Source organism: Anomaloglossus baeobatrachus, chromosome 2 (assembly GCF_048569485.1).
Source record: "Anomaloglossus baeobatrachus isolate aAnoBae1 chromosome 2, aAnoBae1.hap1, whole genome shotgun sequence".
Taxonomy (NCBI): domain Eukaryota; kingdom Metazoa; phylum Chordata; class Amphibia; order Anura; family Aromobatidae; genus Anomaloglossus; species Anomaloglossus baeobatrachus.
The window spans coordinates 731,532,652-731,549,477 of NC_134354.1; the positions used below are offsets into that span (position 1 = coordinate 731,532,652).

The 16,826-nt window shown below is 46.4% G+C and overlaps 1 protein-coding gene across 1 annotated transcript in view; it reads left to right on the forward strand.

The window, feature by feature from the left end:
- ATP8A2 (ATPase phospholipid transporting 8A2) overlaps nt 1-16,826 on the forward strand; it is a 1,156,459-nt gene that overhangs the window by 858,633 nt on the left and 281,000 nt on the right. The window contains exon 33 of the mRNA XM_075337374.1: nt 3,514-3,621. Coding sequence (XP_075193489.1) covers nt 3,514-3,621 — 108 coding nt within the window. The remainder of the gene's footprint in view (nt 1-3,513; nt 3,622-16,826) is intronic.

The following is a 16,826-nucleotide window of genomic DNA, read 5'->3' on the forward strand; positions in this document are numbered from 1 at the left end:
GGCAAATCCTACAAAACATTCCAAGTCCTTCAGATCACCAAGTTAAACACAATATATTATGACCTTCCCAAGATCCATCTTAAACCCATTGGCCGATAAAATGAATCCTAAGAATGCAATTTTCTGAACAGAAAAAAAAAATTCTTAACTTTAACAAAGAATTCTCTCTCAATCTTTGTAATACTACCCGGACATGTTCCTGGTGAGAATCCAAATCAGGTGAAAAAAGTAGAATGTTATCAAGCTAAACCATAATAAATCGACCAATGCAATAAGAAAATATATCATTCATAAAGTTTTTTTAAAAAAAAAAAAACTCCTAGCGCATTGGTTAACCCAATAGGCATGACCAGATTTTTTAATAAACCCCCAGACGTAAGGAACGCCGTTTTCCACTCATAACCCTTCCGGATGCGTATCAAATTGTCTAAGGTCTTTCCTAAAAAGCCACTTAGCCTTCGTTAACTTTTTAGAAAGGTCAGGGATGAGTGAAAGTGGCTATGTATTCATTATTTTTTCAGTTCTCAGAAATTAAGGCAAGGACGGATGCCACCGTTTTTCTTTTTCAGAAAGAAAACTCCATCAGTTATTGGAGAGGTGGAAGGACAGATATGACCCTTTAGTAAACTTTTGTTCAAATATTTTTCATGGTGGTGCGTTCCAACCCAGATAAATTTTAAAGATGAGCTTTAGGTAATTGGGCATTAAGGACAAAATTAATATCACAATCATAGGGACGATGGGTATGTACTATCTCTGCCTTTTTTTCCGAGAACACATCTCCAAAGTTTTTCAGGTACCCTAGCAGACCCACCAGACTAACGGAGCATATTTGTACAGAACTTAAACACTTCTTATGATAATTTGGACTCCACTTAACAGTCTCCTTCTGTCACTGATTTTTTTCACTTGAAAACTGTTCGTTGTCTTCTTCTCCTCCCAAGTGCGACCTCACATGGACACTGTCCGGTGCAGACTGTTGTGTGTAGGATGACTCCTCACTTCCCCTGTGGGTTCCCCACCTCCCGGCTTCCTGACTAGTGGGCATGATCTCTCATACCTCTTCAAGAGGAACCTCAAGACCCACCTCTTCCAACAAGCCTACAACCTACAATAGCCCTCAGCCCAGTAGACCACTGCGCAACCAGCTCTGTCCTCACCTATTGTACCATCACCCATTCCCTGTAGACTGTGAGCCCTCGCGGGCAGGGTCCTCTCTCCTCCTATACCAGTCTGTCTTGTACTGTTAATGATTGTTGTACGTATACCCTCTTTCACTTGTAAAGCGCCATGGAATAAATGGCGCTATAATAATAAATAATAATAATAATAATAATAATAAATACCTCGTGATGATTACCCCAGCACCTACCCTAGCCCAGTCCCAGTGACAGAGAACCCCGTGTTATGTGTTGGTTGGGGTTGTGATTGTGGTTGTTACCAGCGACGACCTCCTCCGTATGAGAGATGAGTACTGCACCTTAAGTGAGGTGCAGTACCCTGTGGCGCTTGAAGCCGCAGGTGCGCCACACTAGTAAAAATGAAAAAAAAAGAAAAAAAAAATGTCATGGCCAGTTGTAATGTGACCCTAGTCAATACTCACAGGCTAGCCATGCGGCTGGGTAGTCAAGAGGTCAGGGGTCAAATACCAGGAGTGATCTTAATAACCAGAAGTGGTAACACAATGGCATAGTCAGGTTATGGTTTGAGGTAAAAAATTCAGGAAAGTAGTAGATCAAGAGAAAGGGGCTAGGCAAACTGGTAATCAGAAGTGATGTCAGAGGTCGGGATTTGGGAAACAACAGATCAGAGGCTGAGTATAGGAACAAGGCACACAGGCACCATCGAGCTTAAAGGTAGAACTGGCAATGATCTGACCACTTGCAGTCAGCTAAATAGCCAGGTAATCATCCTAAAGGGGAGACATCTGGAGGAAGCCCATAGCCCCAGCCCATGATAAGGCTGCAAAGCAATCCTCAATTCGCATGGGAACGGCCCAGTCCACTCCAATCCCAGATTAGACGGCTTTGCTGTAATTAAGAATCTTGACAACCCAGTATGCCTCTGACATTTATTGGGTGAGTTGTCATTTACAGCGTCCTTATGACATAGTTAGTGGCTGATTTGTGTCATAATTAAAAGCATTGAACTCCCTTAATGTCTCTGTGAATTGGGGCCTCCTGGCCACACCTTCCTTGTTGGTTTTTACTTGTTGACAATGTTGGCGGAATGAAGAATCAGGCGTGCTGAATTTCAATACCTGATACCAGGAGATAAGTCACTTAAGAGGTGTATGACAGCAGCTTAAAAGGTATGTCTACTACTTGGACAACCCCTTCTCATTTTACATATTTACACCCATGCTCACCTCCACTGTCAGCACCATTCCAGTGGAGCCTGCACTTACTCTCCCTGGTCTCACATGAGGTTGTTATGCGACATGAGCCCTGCACCCAATCACCGCCAAATTCACTTTCCCGGGGTTCAGACTTATAAGTAATCAAGCGGAAATCAGAGCAGCAGCTGCGACTCACTACCACTTAATTACTTATTTGTCTGAAGGAGGGGACAGTGAAGCTGGCGGTGATTGGGTGTGGGGCTTACGTCACATAACAACCTCATGTGAGCGAGTGCTGACACCACTGGAATGCCGCCGGCAGTGCCAGTTTTACTTTATTTGAAGCTTAAAGCTTTTTTTCCACTTTTGGAAACCCCTCTCCCCTGAATGCAGTTTCTTTCTCTTAGTTAGGGGTACTTCACACATAGCGAGATCGCTGCTGAGTCACAGATTTTGTGACGTACCAGTGACCTCATCAGCGATCTTACTGTGTGTGACACTAAGCAGCGACCTAGCCCCTGCTGTGAAATCGCTGATCGTTGCACATTGTTCTGGTTCATTTTTTGCTCGTTGGTCTCCCGCTGTGCAGCACACATCGGCGTGTTTGACTGCGGGAGACCAACGAGCACTGACTGCGTAAGCAGCGTACGCTGTTAACCAAGGTAAATATCGGGTAGCTAAGCAAAGCGCTTTGCTTGGTTACCTGATGTTTACCCTGGTTACCAAGCGCACCTTCATTACACAAGTCGCTGGTGGCTGGTCGCTGGGGAGATTTGTCTGATTGACAGCTCACCAGCGACCATGTAGTGACGCACACGTGAGACGGTACCCTTACTGGCTGTGCTGCAGCAAAAAACTGAGCTCAGCTGCTCTTCTGGTGTTAATGGTACAAACTGCACAGAACAATAGATCTCACTGATTGGCTGCAGCGCTGTTTACATGACATGGGCGCTGCAGACAATAACGCACCAGGAGCAGCAACGGATTCTCAGCGCTGGACTTGGTTACGTTGACTAAAGCACAGTTTGTTTATTGTTTTAAAACTAACTACAGCCGAGAGGACAGGGATTTTCCAAAACCACAAACCACTATAACTTTATCATATGGGACTGTATTTTCCTTCATACTGATGTGACCACAATTATATTAACACTGAATTACTCCTCATCTTGCAGTTCAGTCATCTCGCCGTCTGGGGAAGCATGCTGATGTGGTTGGTGTTCTTTGGTGCTTATTCCACTATTTGGCCTATAATTCCTATTGCACCCGATATGCTTGGACAGGTCAGTGACTTTATCTTTTGCTTTGTGCATGAAGAACTGAACATAACTTGCCTTGTACATGTTGATGTTCAATAACGGGATGAATAATTTCTGAAGACATCAAAACAGCCAAAGAATTAAAGGTCATTTTACTTTGCCTTGTCAGATGACAGATCATCTTTAAAATCACTTATTACATGGCCTTTCCGATAGTACAAGTGTGGCATTGTGAGAAGACATACAGTCTAATTCTTCTGATATAAATGGACCATTACGAGTAAAGTCACAAAAAATCTGCAAGATAAATTCGCACAAACCTTTGCAGATATTGCTGTAGATTGGTGTAGCGCTGGTGTCCTTACTACACCGCCGCGATCGGCTCTCACCACTCTACCTGGCGTCACCATGGTTCTCCACGGAGGTGCTTCCTGCATCCCCCTCCCAGGGCCTGTGCACACTGCATAGGTGCACCAGGAGTGCTCCTAAGGTGTGCACACCGGCGTCACTCCCTGGAGGTGCCACTCTGCCTATCACTGAGGGGAACTGGGTACTTAAGGCACTCCCCCACTAAGGGAAGTGCCTGATCAACGTGTTCAGTTAGTTAGCGGTTCTGTGCCCTTCCCAGCTAATTGTCAACTTCCCTTGTCCGTCCTTTTCCTGTTGGTACCTGGTTTCTATCCATCCTGTTCTGTTGATATCTAGTTCCTGTCCATGCTGCCCTGTTGGTACTTAGTACCTTTCTGCCTTGGCCATGCAATTTGCTTCCTTGGAGGTCCTTGCTTTATTAGTGACTGTGTCCGTCTACACCAGCCGTGCCATCTGGTTCAGCTACTCTGGTGGTCCCAGCTTTACTAGTGTCTGTTTGTCCACCCCGGCCATGCCATCTGTCTCAGCTACCTCGGTGATACCTGTCTTTCTAGTGACTCTGCCTGTCCATCTTGGCCTTGCTGCCTCCCTTGGCTATCCTGGTGGTTCCTGTCTACACTAGAGACTCAGCCTGTCTGTACCTGAGTCCGTCCCTGCCTGGGGATCAGCTGACAGTCGCAGTTACTGCCCTGGGAGTGGCACCTGGCGTCTGCCTCGCAGTGGAAGCTTAGTCAAGCCCCTCCCACTAAAGGGTAAGCCCAGGATCACCACTGTGATCCAGTGGGTCCACTTCAGCTCGCTGCTTTACCATTTCCAGCGGCGAGCGTTACAATTCGCCTCTGCTCATGTTGCTGCAGCAGCTCCACAGATAGTCCAAGGTAAATTAAAAAATCTGCAGCAAAAATTGAGGCACTCAACATAATTAACATTCAATTGTCAATTTCTGGTACAGATTTTCACTTATATCTGGAGTAAAATCCAGTCAATTAATGGTTTTTGTTTGGATTTGTGGAAAATGTGGAAATTCTGCAGCTAATATGTGTTGTGTACACGTACGCTTAAAACCTGCGTTACAACTGAAATTCTGCACGGAAAATTTCCACAGCTTGTGGATGAGATGAAAGTCACTTGAGTTGTCCTGTACTCTACTCCTGAGTTTATCTGGTCAAACCCTCAGCAATTCCATCCTGTGGAAATTCACCCTTTTAGAAAGTAAAGGTAACACCCGAAATGTGCTGTCACTGCCAGACTATAAAATCGCAGGTACTGTACCTGGAAATACCGCTAAATTTCCTGAATAATATAGACATTATTTTAAAGAGACCTCTCACCAGGATTTTCCCTTATAACCTGCGGCCACCACCAGTGAGCTCTTATATACAGCATTCCAAAATATATATATATATAATTGCCTTATTCTGTCTGTCTGTCTGTCTGTCTGTCTTGGTCCAAAATTGTGTCCTTACGGTGACACAAAGCTGATTGGCCGCTGGGCTCGCCATGGCCCCGCCCCCCCGCACGGATTGGCCGCTCGCCTCGGCTCCGGCCCCCCCCACGGATTGGTCGCTCGCCTCGGCCTGGCCCCGCCCTCCGCATGGATTGCCCGCTCGCCTCGGCCCTCCGCACGCATCGCCAGACATAACTTTGCGCTGCTGGGATCGTGACGGAGCCGGTGTACGCTGGTAACCTTTATACACATCGGGTAACTAAGGTCCCTTGGTTACCCGTTACCAGTGTACACCGGCTCCTTCACGATCCCAGCAGCGCCAGACATAACCTTGCGATGCTCTGATCGTGACGGAGCCGGTGAACGCTGGTAACCATTATACACATCGGGTAACTAAGGTCCCTTGGTTACCCGATGTGTATCATAGTTACCAGTGTACACCGGCTCCTTCACGATCCCAGCAGCGCCAGACATAACCTTGCGATGCTGGGATCGTGACGGAGCCGGTGAACGCTGGTAACCATTATACACATCGGGTAACTAAGGTCCCTTAGTTACCCGATGTGTATCATAGTTACCAGCGTACACCGGCTCCCGGTACACATGTGCAGGGAGCCGGCATTATACTCCTCTCCCCCCAGGACTACTCCTCCTATTATAGTCCTAATATACTCCTCTCTGAGTATAATAGGAGAACTATTATAGCATGGGGGATGGAGCACGATGGGGTGCACAGCATGGGGGATGGAGCACGATGGGGGGTGCACAGCATGGGGGATGTAGCACGATGGGGGATGCGCAGCATGGGGGATGTAGCACGATGGGGAGTGCGCAGCATGGGGGATGGAGCACGATGGGGAGTGTGCGCAGCATGGGGGATGTAGCACGATGGGGAGTGCGCAGCATGGGGGATGGAGCACGATGGGGGGGTGCGCAGCATGGGGGATGGAGCACGATGGGGGGTGCGCAGCATGGGGGATGGAGCACGATGGGGGGTGCGCAACATGGGGAATGAAGCACGATGGGGAGTGCGCAGCATGGAGGATGGAGCACAATGGGGAGTGCACAGCATGGGGGATGGAGCACGATGGGGAGTGCGCAGCATGGGGGATGGAGCACGATGGGGGTGCGCAGCATGGGGGATGGAGCACGATGGGGAGTGTGCAGCATGGGGGATGGAGCACGATGGGGGTGCGCAGCATGGGGGATGGAGCACGATGGGGGGTGCGCAGCATGGGGGATGGAGCATGATGGGGGGTGCGCAGCATGGGGGATGGAGCACTATGGGGAGTGCGCAGCATGGAGGATGGAGCACGATGGGGAGTGCGCAGCATGGGGGATGGATCACGATGGGGAATGCGCAGCATAGGGGATGGAGCACGATGGGGGTTGGGCAGCATGGGGGATGGAGCACGATGGGGGGTGCGCAGCATTGGGGGATGGGGCATGATGGGGGATGCGCAGCATGGGGGATGGAGCACGATGGGAGGTGCACACCTCCCCCCAACACACACACACACACAACACACCACACACGCACTGGGAACCTCAAACACCGCCCTACACAGACACCCACACACACAGACAACGCCGCACACACACAACACCCAACACACAAACACCGCGGCATACATAAATATACGCACATACCGCACAACACACACATTGCACAAAACATACCTGCCTCCAAAACACACCACACCCACACAAACCGCGCAACACACACAACGCGACAGACACACAGCGCTCCACAAACAACGCAACACACGCAACACACATACAACACCGCTCTCACCCCCCGCCACACCCAGACAACACCCATAACATGTACAGCACCCTACATAAACACTTGGTAACTACACACAACAACATCTATATATATATATATATATATATATATATATATATATATAACAAAAATCATACATGAACTACACAATACGTAAATTCTAGAATACCCGATGCGTAGAATCGGGCCACCTTCTAGTACTGTATATAAGAGCACAGGCCACTCTGTATAATGTTAAAAAGACCTTTATAATACCCACCTAGGGGGTGGTCAGGTCCAATGGTCGTCACTGCTCTCGGGTCTGGTTCCTCTCTTCCGTCCATCGCTATCCTCCTTCCCAGCCTCCAGCATGGCAAATCAAACTGCGCATGCCCAGGAGCGCCATCGAGGCCTCTGTGTGGATGACGTAGGATACCTCTGTAGCACCAACGGGGCAAGGGGTTAACGCTACTCGTTGCCGGGTTCTGTGATGTCGGGTCTGGAGATGTCACGGGTAGCCCGGTTTCGTGGTCCCTAGGTGTACAATAAAGAAAGGGTGCAATTAAGCTCTCCCCTTGGCAACCGTATTAACTTGTGCGTCCCACCAGAGCCACCAGTAAACCCGTCTGCTCTCTTCCTTTCCTGGTGGCGAACTTCTTAACTATTGTGTTGGCTCCTAACTCCCCCTGGTGGCTGCTCCTCTCCCGGTTCCCTGTCGCTAGTAGGTGGCAGCCCCCCATGTTTAGTGACTGCCTTAAGACCCAACCCTAGCTGGTCCTCAGTGGGGAGGCCAACCTGGTTTTGTGTAAGGCTAGGTTCACATTTCCGTTATTTTAAATCCGTCAGGTCCGTCAGCGATGGACCCGTCGTTTTTTAGATGGCAACTGACGCAATGTGTTTTTGGCTAAGTTCACATTTCCGTTGTTTTGCATCAGTTACAATCCGTCGCCTTGAGGACTTACGGTATCCTGCAAAATATTTTGCAGGAATCCTGTTTTTCCCCATAGACTTCTACAGTCATGGCCAAAAGTTTTGAGAATGACACCAAAATTATATTTTCACATGATCTGTTGCCCTCTGGTTTTTAATTGTGTTTGTCTGATGTTTACATCACATACAGAAATATAATTGCAATCATATTATGAGTACCAAAAGGTTATACTGACATTTAGAATGAGTTAATGCAGCAAGTCAATATTTGCAGTGTTGACCCTTCTTCTTCAGGACCTCTGCAATTCTCCCTGGCATGCTCTCAATCAACTTCTGGACCAAATCCTGACTGATAGCTGTCCATTCTTGCATAAGCAATGCTTGCATTTTGCCAGAATTTGTTGGTTTTTGTTTGTCCACCCGTCTCTTGATGATTGCCCAGAAGTTCTCAATGGGATTAAGATCTGGGGAGTTTCCAGGCCATGGACCCAAAATCTCTATGTTTTGTTCCATGAACCATTTAGTAATCACCTTTGCTTTATGGCAAGGTGCTCCATCATGCTGGAAAAGGCATTGTTGGGTGCCAAACTGCTCTTGGACAGTTGGGAGAAGTTGCTCTTGGAGGACATTCTGGCACCATTCTTTATTCATGGCTGTGTTTTTAGGCAAGACTGTGAGTGAGCCGATTCCCTTGGCGTAGAAGCAACCCCACACATGAATCGTTTCAGGATGCTTAACAGTTGGCATGAGACAAGACTGGTGGTAGCGCTCACCTCTTCTTCTCCTAATAAGCTGTTTTCCAGATGTCCCAAACAATCGAAAAGGGGATTCATCTGAGAAAATGACTTTACCTCAGTCCTCAGCAGTCCACTCCCTGTACCTTTTGCAGAATATCAGTCGGTCCCTGATGTTTTTTCTGGAGAGAAGTGGCTTCTTTGCTGCCCTCCTTGAAACCAGGCCTTGCTCAAAGAGTCTCCGCCTCACAGTGCGTGCAGAAGCACTCACACCAGCCTGCTGCCATTGCTGAGCTAGCTCGGCACTGCTGGTAGTCCGATCCCGCAGCTGAAACAGTTTTAAAATACGGTCCTGGCGTTTGCTGTTCCTTCTTGGGCCCTGGAGCCTTTTTGGCAACAATGGAAGCTCTCTCCTTGAAGTTCTTGATGATGCGATAGATTGTTGACTGAGGTGCAATCTTTGTAGCTGCGATACTCTTCCTTGTTAGGCCATTTTTGTGCAGAGCAATGATGGCTGCATGTGTTTCTTTAGAGATAACCATGGTTAACTGAAGAGAAACAATGATACCAAGCACCAGCCTCCTTTTAAAGTGTCCAGTGGTGTCATTCTTAGTTAATCATGACTTATTGATCGCCAGCCCTGTCCTCATCAACACCTAAACCTGTGTTAATGGAACAATCACTTAAACAATGTTAGCTGCTCCTTTTAAGGCAGGAATGCAATGATGTTGAAATGTGCTTTTGGGGTTAAAGTTCATTTTCTTAGCCAATATTGACTTTGCAAGTAATTGCTGTTAAGCTGATCACTCTTTATGACATTCTGGAGTATATGCAAATTGCCATTAGAAAAACTTAAGCAGTAGACTTTGTAAAAATTAATATTTGTAGCATTCTCAAAACTTTTGGCCATGGCTGTATTAGTGACGGATTGCGACTGATGATGCTGCGTTGCATCCACTGCGTTGCGGTCAGTCGATTTTTAACTGACCGCTGGCAGGAGCAACGCAGCCTGTAACGTTTTTTGAGCAGTGCGATCCGTAGGATTTTGCTGCGCATGCTCTCTCTGGCTCTCTGCCCCCGTAACCAGGATACACATCGGGTAACCAAGCAATGCGCTTTGGTTAGTTACCCGATATTTACAGTGGTTAAGTGTGCATGGAGCCAGCGCTAAGCGGTGTATGCTGGTAACCAAGATAAATATCGGGTAACCAAGCAAAAAGTACTTTGCTTTTACCCGATATTTACCCTGGCTGTGCACGGAGCCCGACACTTCCCCGCTCGGCTCCGCCCCCTCCCAGCATGTACTCACACACTCACACATACACACACTCACACACACTCTCACACACACACACTCACCTGTCCCCAGCCCTGCAGTCCCCGCGGCACTGACGTCCTCAGTGCCACGGCCTCGCTTGGCTCCACCCACCCCGAACTCCACCCCCTCGCGCTCCGCCCCCCCACACAACAGAGTCCGACAAAGAAAATTATGTTCTTTGTCATCCGTTGTACAGCGCATCAGTCACATGCGTCAAGCAACGCATGTGACTGATACAAAAAAACGGAAATGTGAACTTAGCCTTTCACAGGATTCCGTTCACAGGAATCCTGTGAAAAAACTGATCCGTCGCGTCAGTTACATCCGCTGTGCGTCCGTTTTTTGACAGATCCGTCATGATCCGTTTGTGTTTGGGACAGCCCAGTTGGTGTGCTAAACATGCTGGGCATGCTCAGTAGAGCATGACGGAATCCAGCGCTGGATTCCATTGTAAGACGGATTGCGACGGAATCCAGCACCATAGACATCCATTACAAGCTTGACGTATTGCGACGGATTCTTGACGGCCCAAAAAACGTTACATTCTGCGTTGTTTCCGCCCGGCGGTCAGTCCAAAGACGACTGATGTGCCGCGCAGCGGATGCAATGCAAGGTCATCAGTCGCAATCCGCCACTAATACAAGTCTATGGGAAACAACGGAATCCGCCAAACGGATTCCGTTGTTTACCAGAGCCGCGGATTGTGACTGATACATTTTGGCGGAAATGTGAACCTAGCCTAAGAGTTGGTGTGTTGTGGAACCCTCTGGATCCAGGATTAGTACCGCACCTTAAGTGAGGTGTTGCACCCTGTGGTGACTGAAGCCTCAGGGGCGTCACACCTCATCCACTCGGAGCTGGGAAGGAGGACGGTGATGGAAGGATGAGAGGAGGTGCCGGATCAAGACCAGTGACACCCATCGGACTGGACTGCCACCTAGGTGAGTATAGATGTTTTTTATATTATACAGAGCAGTCTGGGCTCTTCTAGAATGCTGTATATACGAGCTCACTGGTGGTGGCTTCAGCTCATAAGTAGAGATGAGCGAACCGGTCCCGGTTCGGCTCGAGGCGGTTCGCCGAACGGGGGGTCTGGCTCGAGTTCGGCTCGTCGAACGTTCGACGAACCGAACTAGAACCAATAGGCTATAATGGGAGGCAATCACAAACACATAAAAATGCATTATAAATGTACACAAACAGTTAATAAACATTGCCATAACACTTACCGGTCCTCGCGATCCCTTCTGCACTCTGTCTCCTGCCGCTATTCCATCCGATGATCGCTGAATCCTCCCGGTGACCTGCACTGCCAGCAGAGAAGCAGGACCTATCGTGACGTCAAAATAGCCATGTGACCAGTCACGTGGCTATTATCTCATTGGCTACAGACTGGTCACATGACTATGACACGTCATGTAGGACCTGCGAGTGCATCTCTCCGGTACACGGTGCACATATGTGTATCGCCGTGTACCGGCGACATGCTCTAGCACACGGTCGACTCCCCGTTCCGTTAGGGACCGGCTGACACAGCCGGTCATTAACGGAGATCACCGTTGCCATAGCAACGCAGTTAGCGGTGACGTCACCGCTAACCGCGGCTCCGGGAGCACCGTTGCTATGGTAACGCGTCTGTCAGCATTACCGCTAGCAGCCAGCAGTGATCACTCACGGAGTGAAGGCTGCACGCTGCTTCCCGATTGTAGTGAGCATTGTAGTTAGGATGGAGGTTCCCCAGCCCCAAGTGATGCCCCTCACTACAATCGTCACTACTACTACACTAGAAAGAAAGAAGACAGAAGAGCAGGATCGTGGAGGGCTGACAGGGGTAATAAAGATGGAGTCTCTAATGTGTCTGTGTATTTATTTCTATTAAAGTATTTTTTCTCTGTGTGGTGTCTTTTTTTAACCCTTTATTGGAGATTCTTAATGGCCGGGTCAAACGTGCCTGACATTAAGAATCTCTGGCTTAATACTGGCTGGTAAAACAAAGCCAGTATTAACTCATGATTACCCAACAAGCCACCCGGCTCCAGGGCTGTTGGAAGAGTTGGATACAGCGCCAGATGATGGCGCTTCTATGAGAGCGCCATTTTCTGGGACGGCTGCGGACTGAAATCCGCAGCAGAGGCGCCCACAAACCTCGGGCTAACCTGTGCTGCGGATTCCAATCCCCAGCTGCCTAGTTGTACCCGGCTGGACACAAAAATAGGGCGAAGCCCACGTCATTTGTTTTTTAATTATTTCATGAAATAAGTGAAATAATTAAAAAAAACGGGCTTCCCTATATTTTTGGTTCCCAGCCGGGTACAAATAGGCAACTGGGGGTTGGAGGCAGCCCGTGGCTGCCAGCTGTACCTGGCTAGCATACAAAAATATGGCGAAGCCCACGTCATTTTTTTGGTGGGCAAAAAACTTCTGCATGCAGTCCTGGATGGAGTATGCTGAGCCTTGTAGTTCTGCAGCTGCTGTCTGCTCTTCTCCATACAGACAGACAGCAGCTGCAGAACTACAAGGCTCAGCATACTCCATCCAGGACTGTATGCAGAAGTTTTTTGCCCCCTGAAAAAATTATGTGGCTTCGCCATATTTTTGTATGCTAGCCAGGTACAGCAGGCAGGTACGGCTGCCCCCAACCCCCAGTTGCCTATTTGTACCCGGCTGGGAACCAAAAATAAAGGGAAGCCCTTTTTTTATTATTTCATGAATTTCATGAAATAATTAGAAAACAAATGACGTAGGCTTTGCCCCATTTTTGTGTCCAGCCAGGTACAACTAGGCAGCTGGGGATTGGAATCCGCAGCACAGGTTGGCCTGAGCTTTCTGGGCCCCACTGCTGCGATTTGCAGTCTGCAGCCGCCTCAGAAAATGGCATTTTCATAGAAGCGCCATCTTCTGGCGCTGTATCCAACTCTTCCAGCACCTGCCTGCTATACCTGGCTAGCATACAAAAATATGGCGAAGCTCACGTCCTTTTTTTGTAGCTTTTTGGCAAAAAAAAAAAAAAATGCTTCCCTGGATTTTCCATTGCCAGTGAAGGTAACACCAAGCAGTGGGGGTTAGCAGCCAGTAGCTGCTTGGATTACCCTTAGCTAGCAATACAAAAAATGCAGTGGGAGCTAACATATATTTTTTTTAATTATTTATTTAAATAACTAAAAATAAAATGGGCTTCCCTGTATTTTGATTGCTGGACATCACAGTGCTGTAAAAATAAATCTTTAAAAAAATGACGTAGCGCTCCGCGGTATTTTTGATTCTCAGCGCAGATAAAGCAGACAGCTATGGGTTGCCACCCCCATCTGCCTGCCGTTACCTTGGTTGGCAATCAAAATACAGGGAAGCCCATTAATTTTTTCTATTTAAAAAATAGTTAAAAAAAAAAAATTACGTTGGGTCCCCCCATTTTTGATAGCCAGCTAGGGTAAAGCAGACGGCTGTAGCCTGAAAACCACAGCTGGCAGCTTTACCGTGGTTGGGGATCCAATGTGGAGGTCCCCTCAGGCTCTTTTTTATAATTATTTTATAAATATTAATAATTACACAATAAAAGTAGGGGACCCCCCAAATTGGATCACCAGCCAAGGTAAAGCGGACAGCTGTGGTCTGGTATTCTCAGGGTGGGAAGGTCCATAGTTATTGGGCCTTCACAGCCTAAAAATAGCAGGCCGCAGGCACCCCAGACGTGGCGCATCCACTAGATGCGCCAATCCTGGCGCTTCACCCCAGCTCATCCCGTGCCCTGGTGCAGTGGCAAACGGGGTAATAAATCGGGTTGATACTAGCTGTAAAGTCACCTGAGATCAAGCCCAGCAGTTTGTGATGTCATGGCGTCTATTAGATACCCAACATCATAAACTGTCAGTACTAACAAAAACAAAAAATCGACAAAAGAAATTTATTTGAAAAAACAGTCCCCAAAACATTTCCTCTTTCACCAATTTATTGTAAGAAAAAAAATAAAGGGGTCCCACGACGACTCTGGACCGTCTAGAATATGGGGGGGAGACACTCAGGGAACGTATCCCCCATTTTCTAGGAGTGCGGACCCTTCATGTGAGGAGTGTGGGTGCAATGAATCTGCACTCACTCTCCCCGGGTCCACAGCAGCAGAGTCCATGTCGTAATGGTTGCTACCAAAGCTGCAATGCCCTGCTCATGAGGTAAGGGCATGCCTAATCAGGAGAACTACTGTAGAGGAAGCTCTGCTCACTGGTATATAGGTGCTCAGAGGTAATAATAGATAAAATTAGTGAGTAACCTCGGCACTCTATATCTCCCAGACTAAGTCAGTAAGTCACAATGGATAGTAATGCAAAATCACTCTTTATTGGTCCGTATTAAGAAAATTTTTTTTTCATAAGCATATATGTTTTTGTCCAAAACAAGTTACAAATGACGTTTCGGCCTGAGCCTTCGTCAGATTGGACTTATCTGCATGTAATCATGAAAAATGACAATAATCAGTATCACATAAGAGTGAGAGAACAATAACATAAACTCGAACAATGTAGAGGTACAATTGGGATGCAGCAAAAAAATTGCAACACAGCAAGAAATGAAACACATGATACAAATGTCATAATACAGTACAAGGACAATATAGTAATGACAAATATGGGGTCAGAGTAGACTTAGACAGCTCTGGTACGAAAGAGATGTCAATCATAAAGTAACATGTGCAGTAGGTGTAGAGCTACACTATGCATGGCAGAGCTAATGGGTAGACCGACCATAGAAAAAGTAGAGAAAAAGTGGAGAAAAAGTGGAGAATAAGTGGAACATAAGAGGAGAAAAAGTGGAGAAAAAGTGGAGAAAAAAGTGGAGAAAAAGTGGAGAAAAAGTGGAGAAAAAGTGGAGAAAAAGTGGAGATTAAGAGGAGAAAAAGTGGAGAAAAAAGTGGAGAAAAAAGTGGAGAAAAAGTGGAGCATAAGAGGAGAAAAAGTGGAGAAAAAGTGGAGAAAAAAGTGGAGAAAAAGTGGAGCATAAGAGGAGAAAAAGTGGAGATTAAGAGGAGAAAAAGTGGAGAAAAAGTGGAGAAAAAGTGGAGAAAAAGTGGAGCATAAGAGGAGAAAAAGTGGAGAAAAAAGTGAAGAAAAAGTGGAGAAAAAGTGGAGCATAAGAGGAGAAAAAGTGGAGAAAAAGTGGAGAAAAAGTGGAGAAAAAGTGGAGCATAAGAGGAGAAAAAGTGGAGAAAAAGTGGAGAAAAAGTGGAGAATAAGTGGAACATAAGAGGAGAAAAAGTGGAGAAAAAGTGGAGAAAAAGTGGAGAATAAGTGGAACATAAGAGGAGAAAAAGTGGAGAAAAAGTGGAGAAAAAAGTGGAGAAAAAGTGGAGAAAAAGTGGAGAAAAAGTGGAGAAAAAGTGGAGATTAAGAGGAGAAAAAGTGGAGAAAAAAGTGGAGAAAAAAGTGGAGAAAAAGTGGAGCATAAGAGGAGAAAAAGTGGAGAAAAAGTGGACAAAAAAGTGGAGAAAAAGTGGAGAAAAAGTGGAGAAAAAGTGGAGATTAAGAGGAGAAAAAGTGGAGAAAAAAGTGGAGAAAAAAGTGGAGAAAAAGTGGAGCATAAGAGGAGAAAAAGTGGAGAAAAAGTGGAGAAAAAAGTGGAGAAAAAGTGGAGAAAAAGTGGAGAATAAGTGGAACATAAGAGGAGAAAAAGTGGAGAAAAAGTGGAGAAAAAAGTGGAGAAAAAGTGGAGAAAAAGTGGAGAAAAAGTGGAGAAAAAGTGGAGATTAAGAGGAGAAAAAGTGGAGAAAAAAGTGGAGAAAAAAGTGGAGAAAAAGTGGAGCATAAGAGGAGAAAAAGTGGAGAAAAAGTGGAGAAAAAAGTGGAGAAAAAGTGGAGCATAAGAGGAGAAAAAGTGGAGATTAAGAGGAGAAAAAGTGGAGAAAAAGTGGAGAAAAAGTGGAGAAAAAGTGGAGCATAAGAGGAGAAAAAGTGGAGAAAAAAGTGAAGAAAAAGTGGAGAAAAAGTGGAGCATAAGAGGAGAAAAAGTGGAGAAAAAGTGGAGAAAAAGTGGAGAAAAAGTGGAGCATAAGAGGAGAAAAAGTGGAGAAAAAGTGGAGAAAAAGTGGAGAATAAGTGGAACATAAGAGGAGAAAAAGTGGAGAAAAAGTGGAGAAAAAGTGGAGAATAAGTGGAACATAAGAGGAGAAAAAGTGGAGAAAAAGTGGAGAAAAAAGTGGAGAAAAAGTGGAGAAAAAGTGGAGAAAAAGTGGAGAAAAAGTGGAGATTAAGAGGAGAAAAAGTGGAGAAAAAAGTGGAGAAAAAAGTGGAGAAAAAGTGGAGCATAAGAGGAGAAAAAGTGGAGAAAAAGTGGACAAAAAAGTGGAGAAAAAGTGGAGAAAAAGTGGAGAAAAAGTGGAGATTAAGAGGAGAAAAAGTGGAGAAAAAAGTGGAGAAAAAAGTGGAGAAAAAGTGGAGCATAAGAGGAGAAAAAGTGGAGAAAAAGTGGAGAAAAAAGTGGAGAAAAAGTGGAGCATAAGAGGAGAAAAAGTGGAGAAAAAGTGGAGAAAAAAGTGGAGAAAAAGTGGAGCATAAGAGGAGAAAAAGTGGAGATTAAGAGGAGAAAAAGTGGAGAAAAAGTGGAGAAAAAGTGGAGAAAAAGTGGAGCATAAGAGGAGAAAAAGTGGAGAAAAAAGTGAAGAAAAAGTGGAGAAAA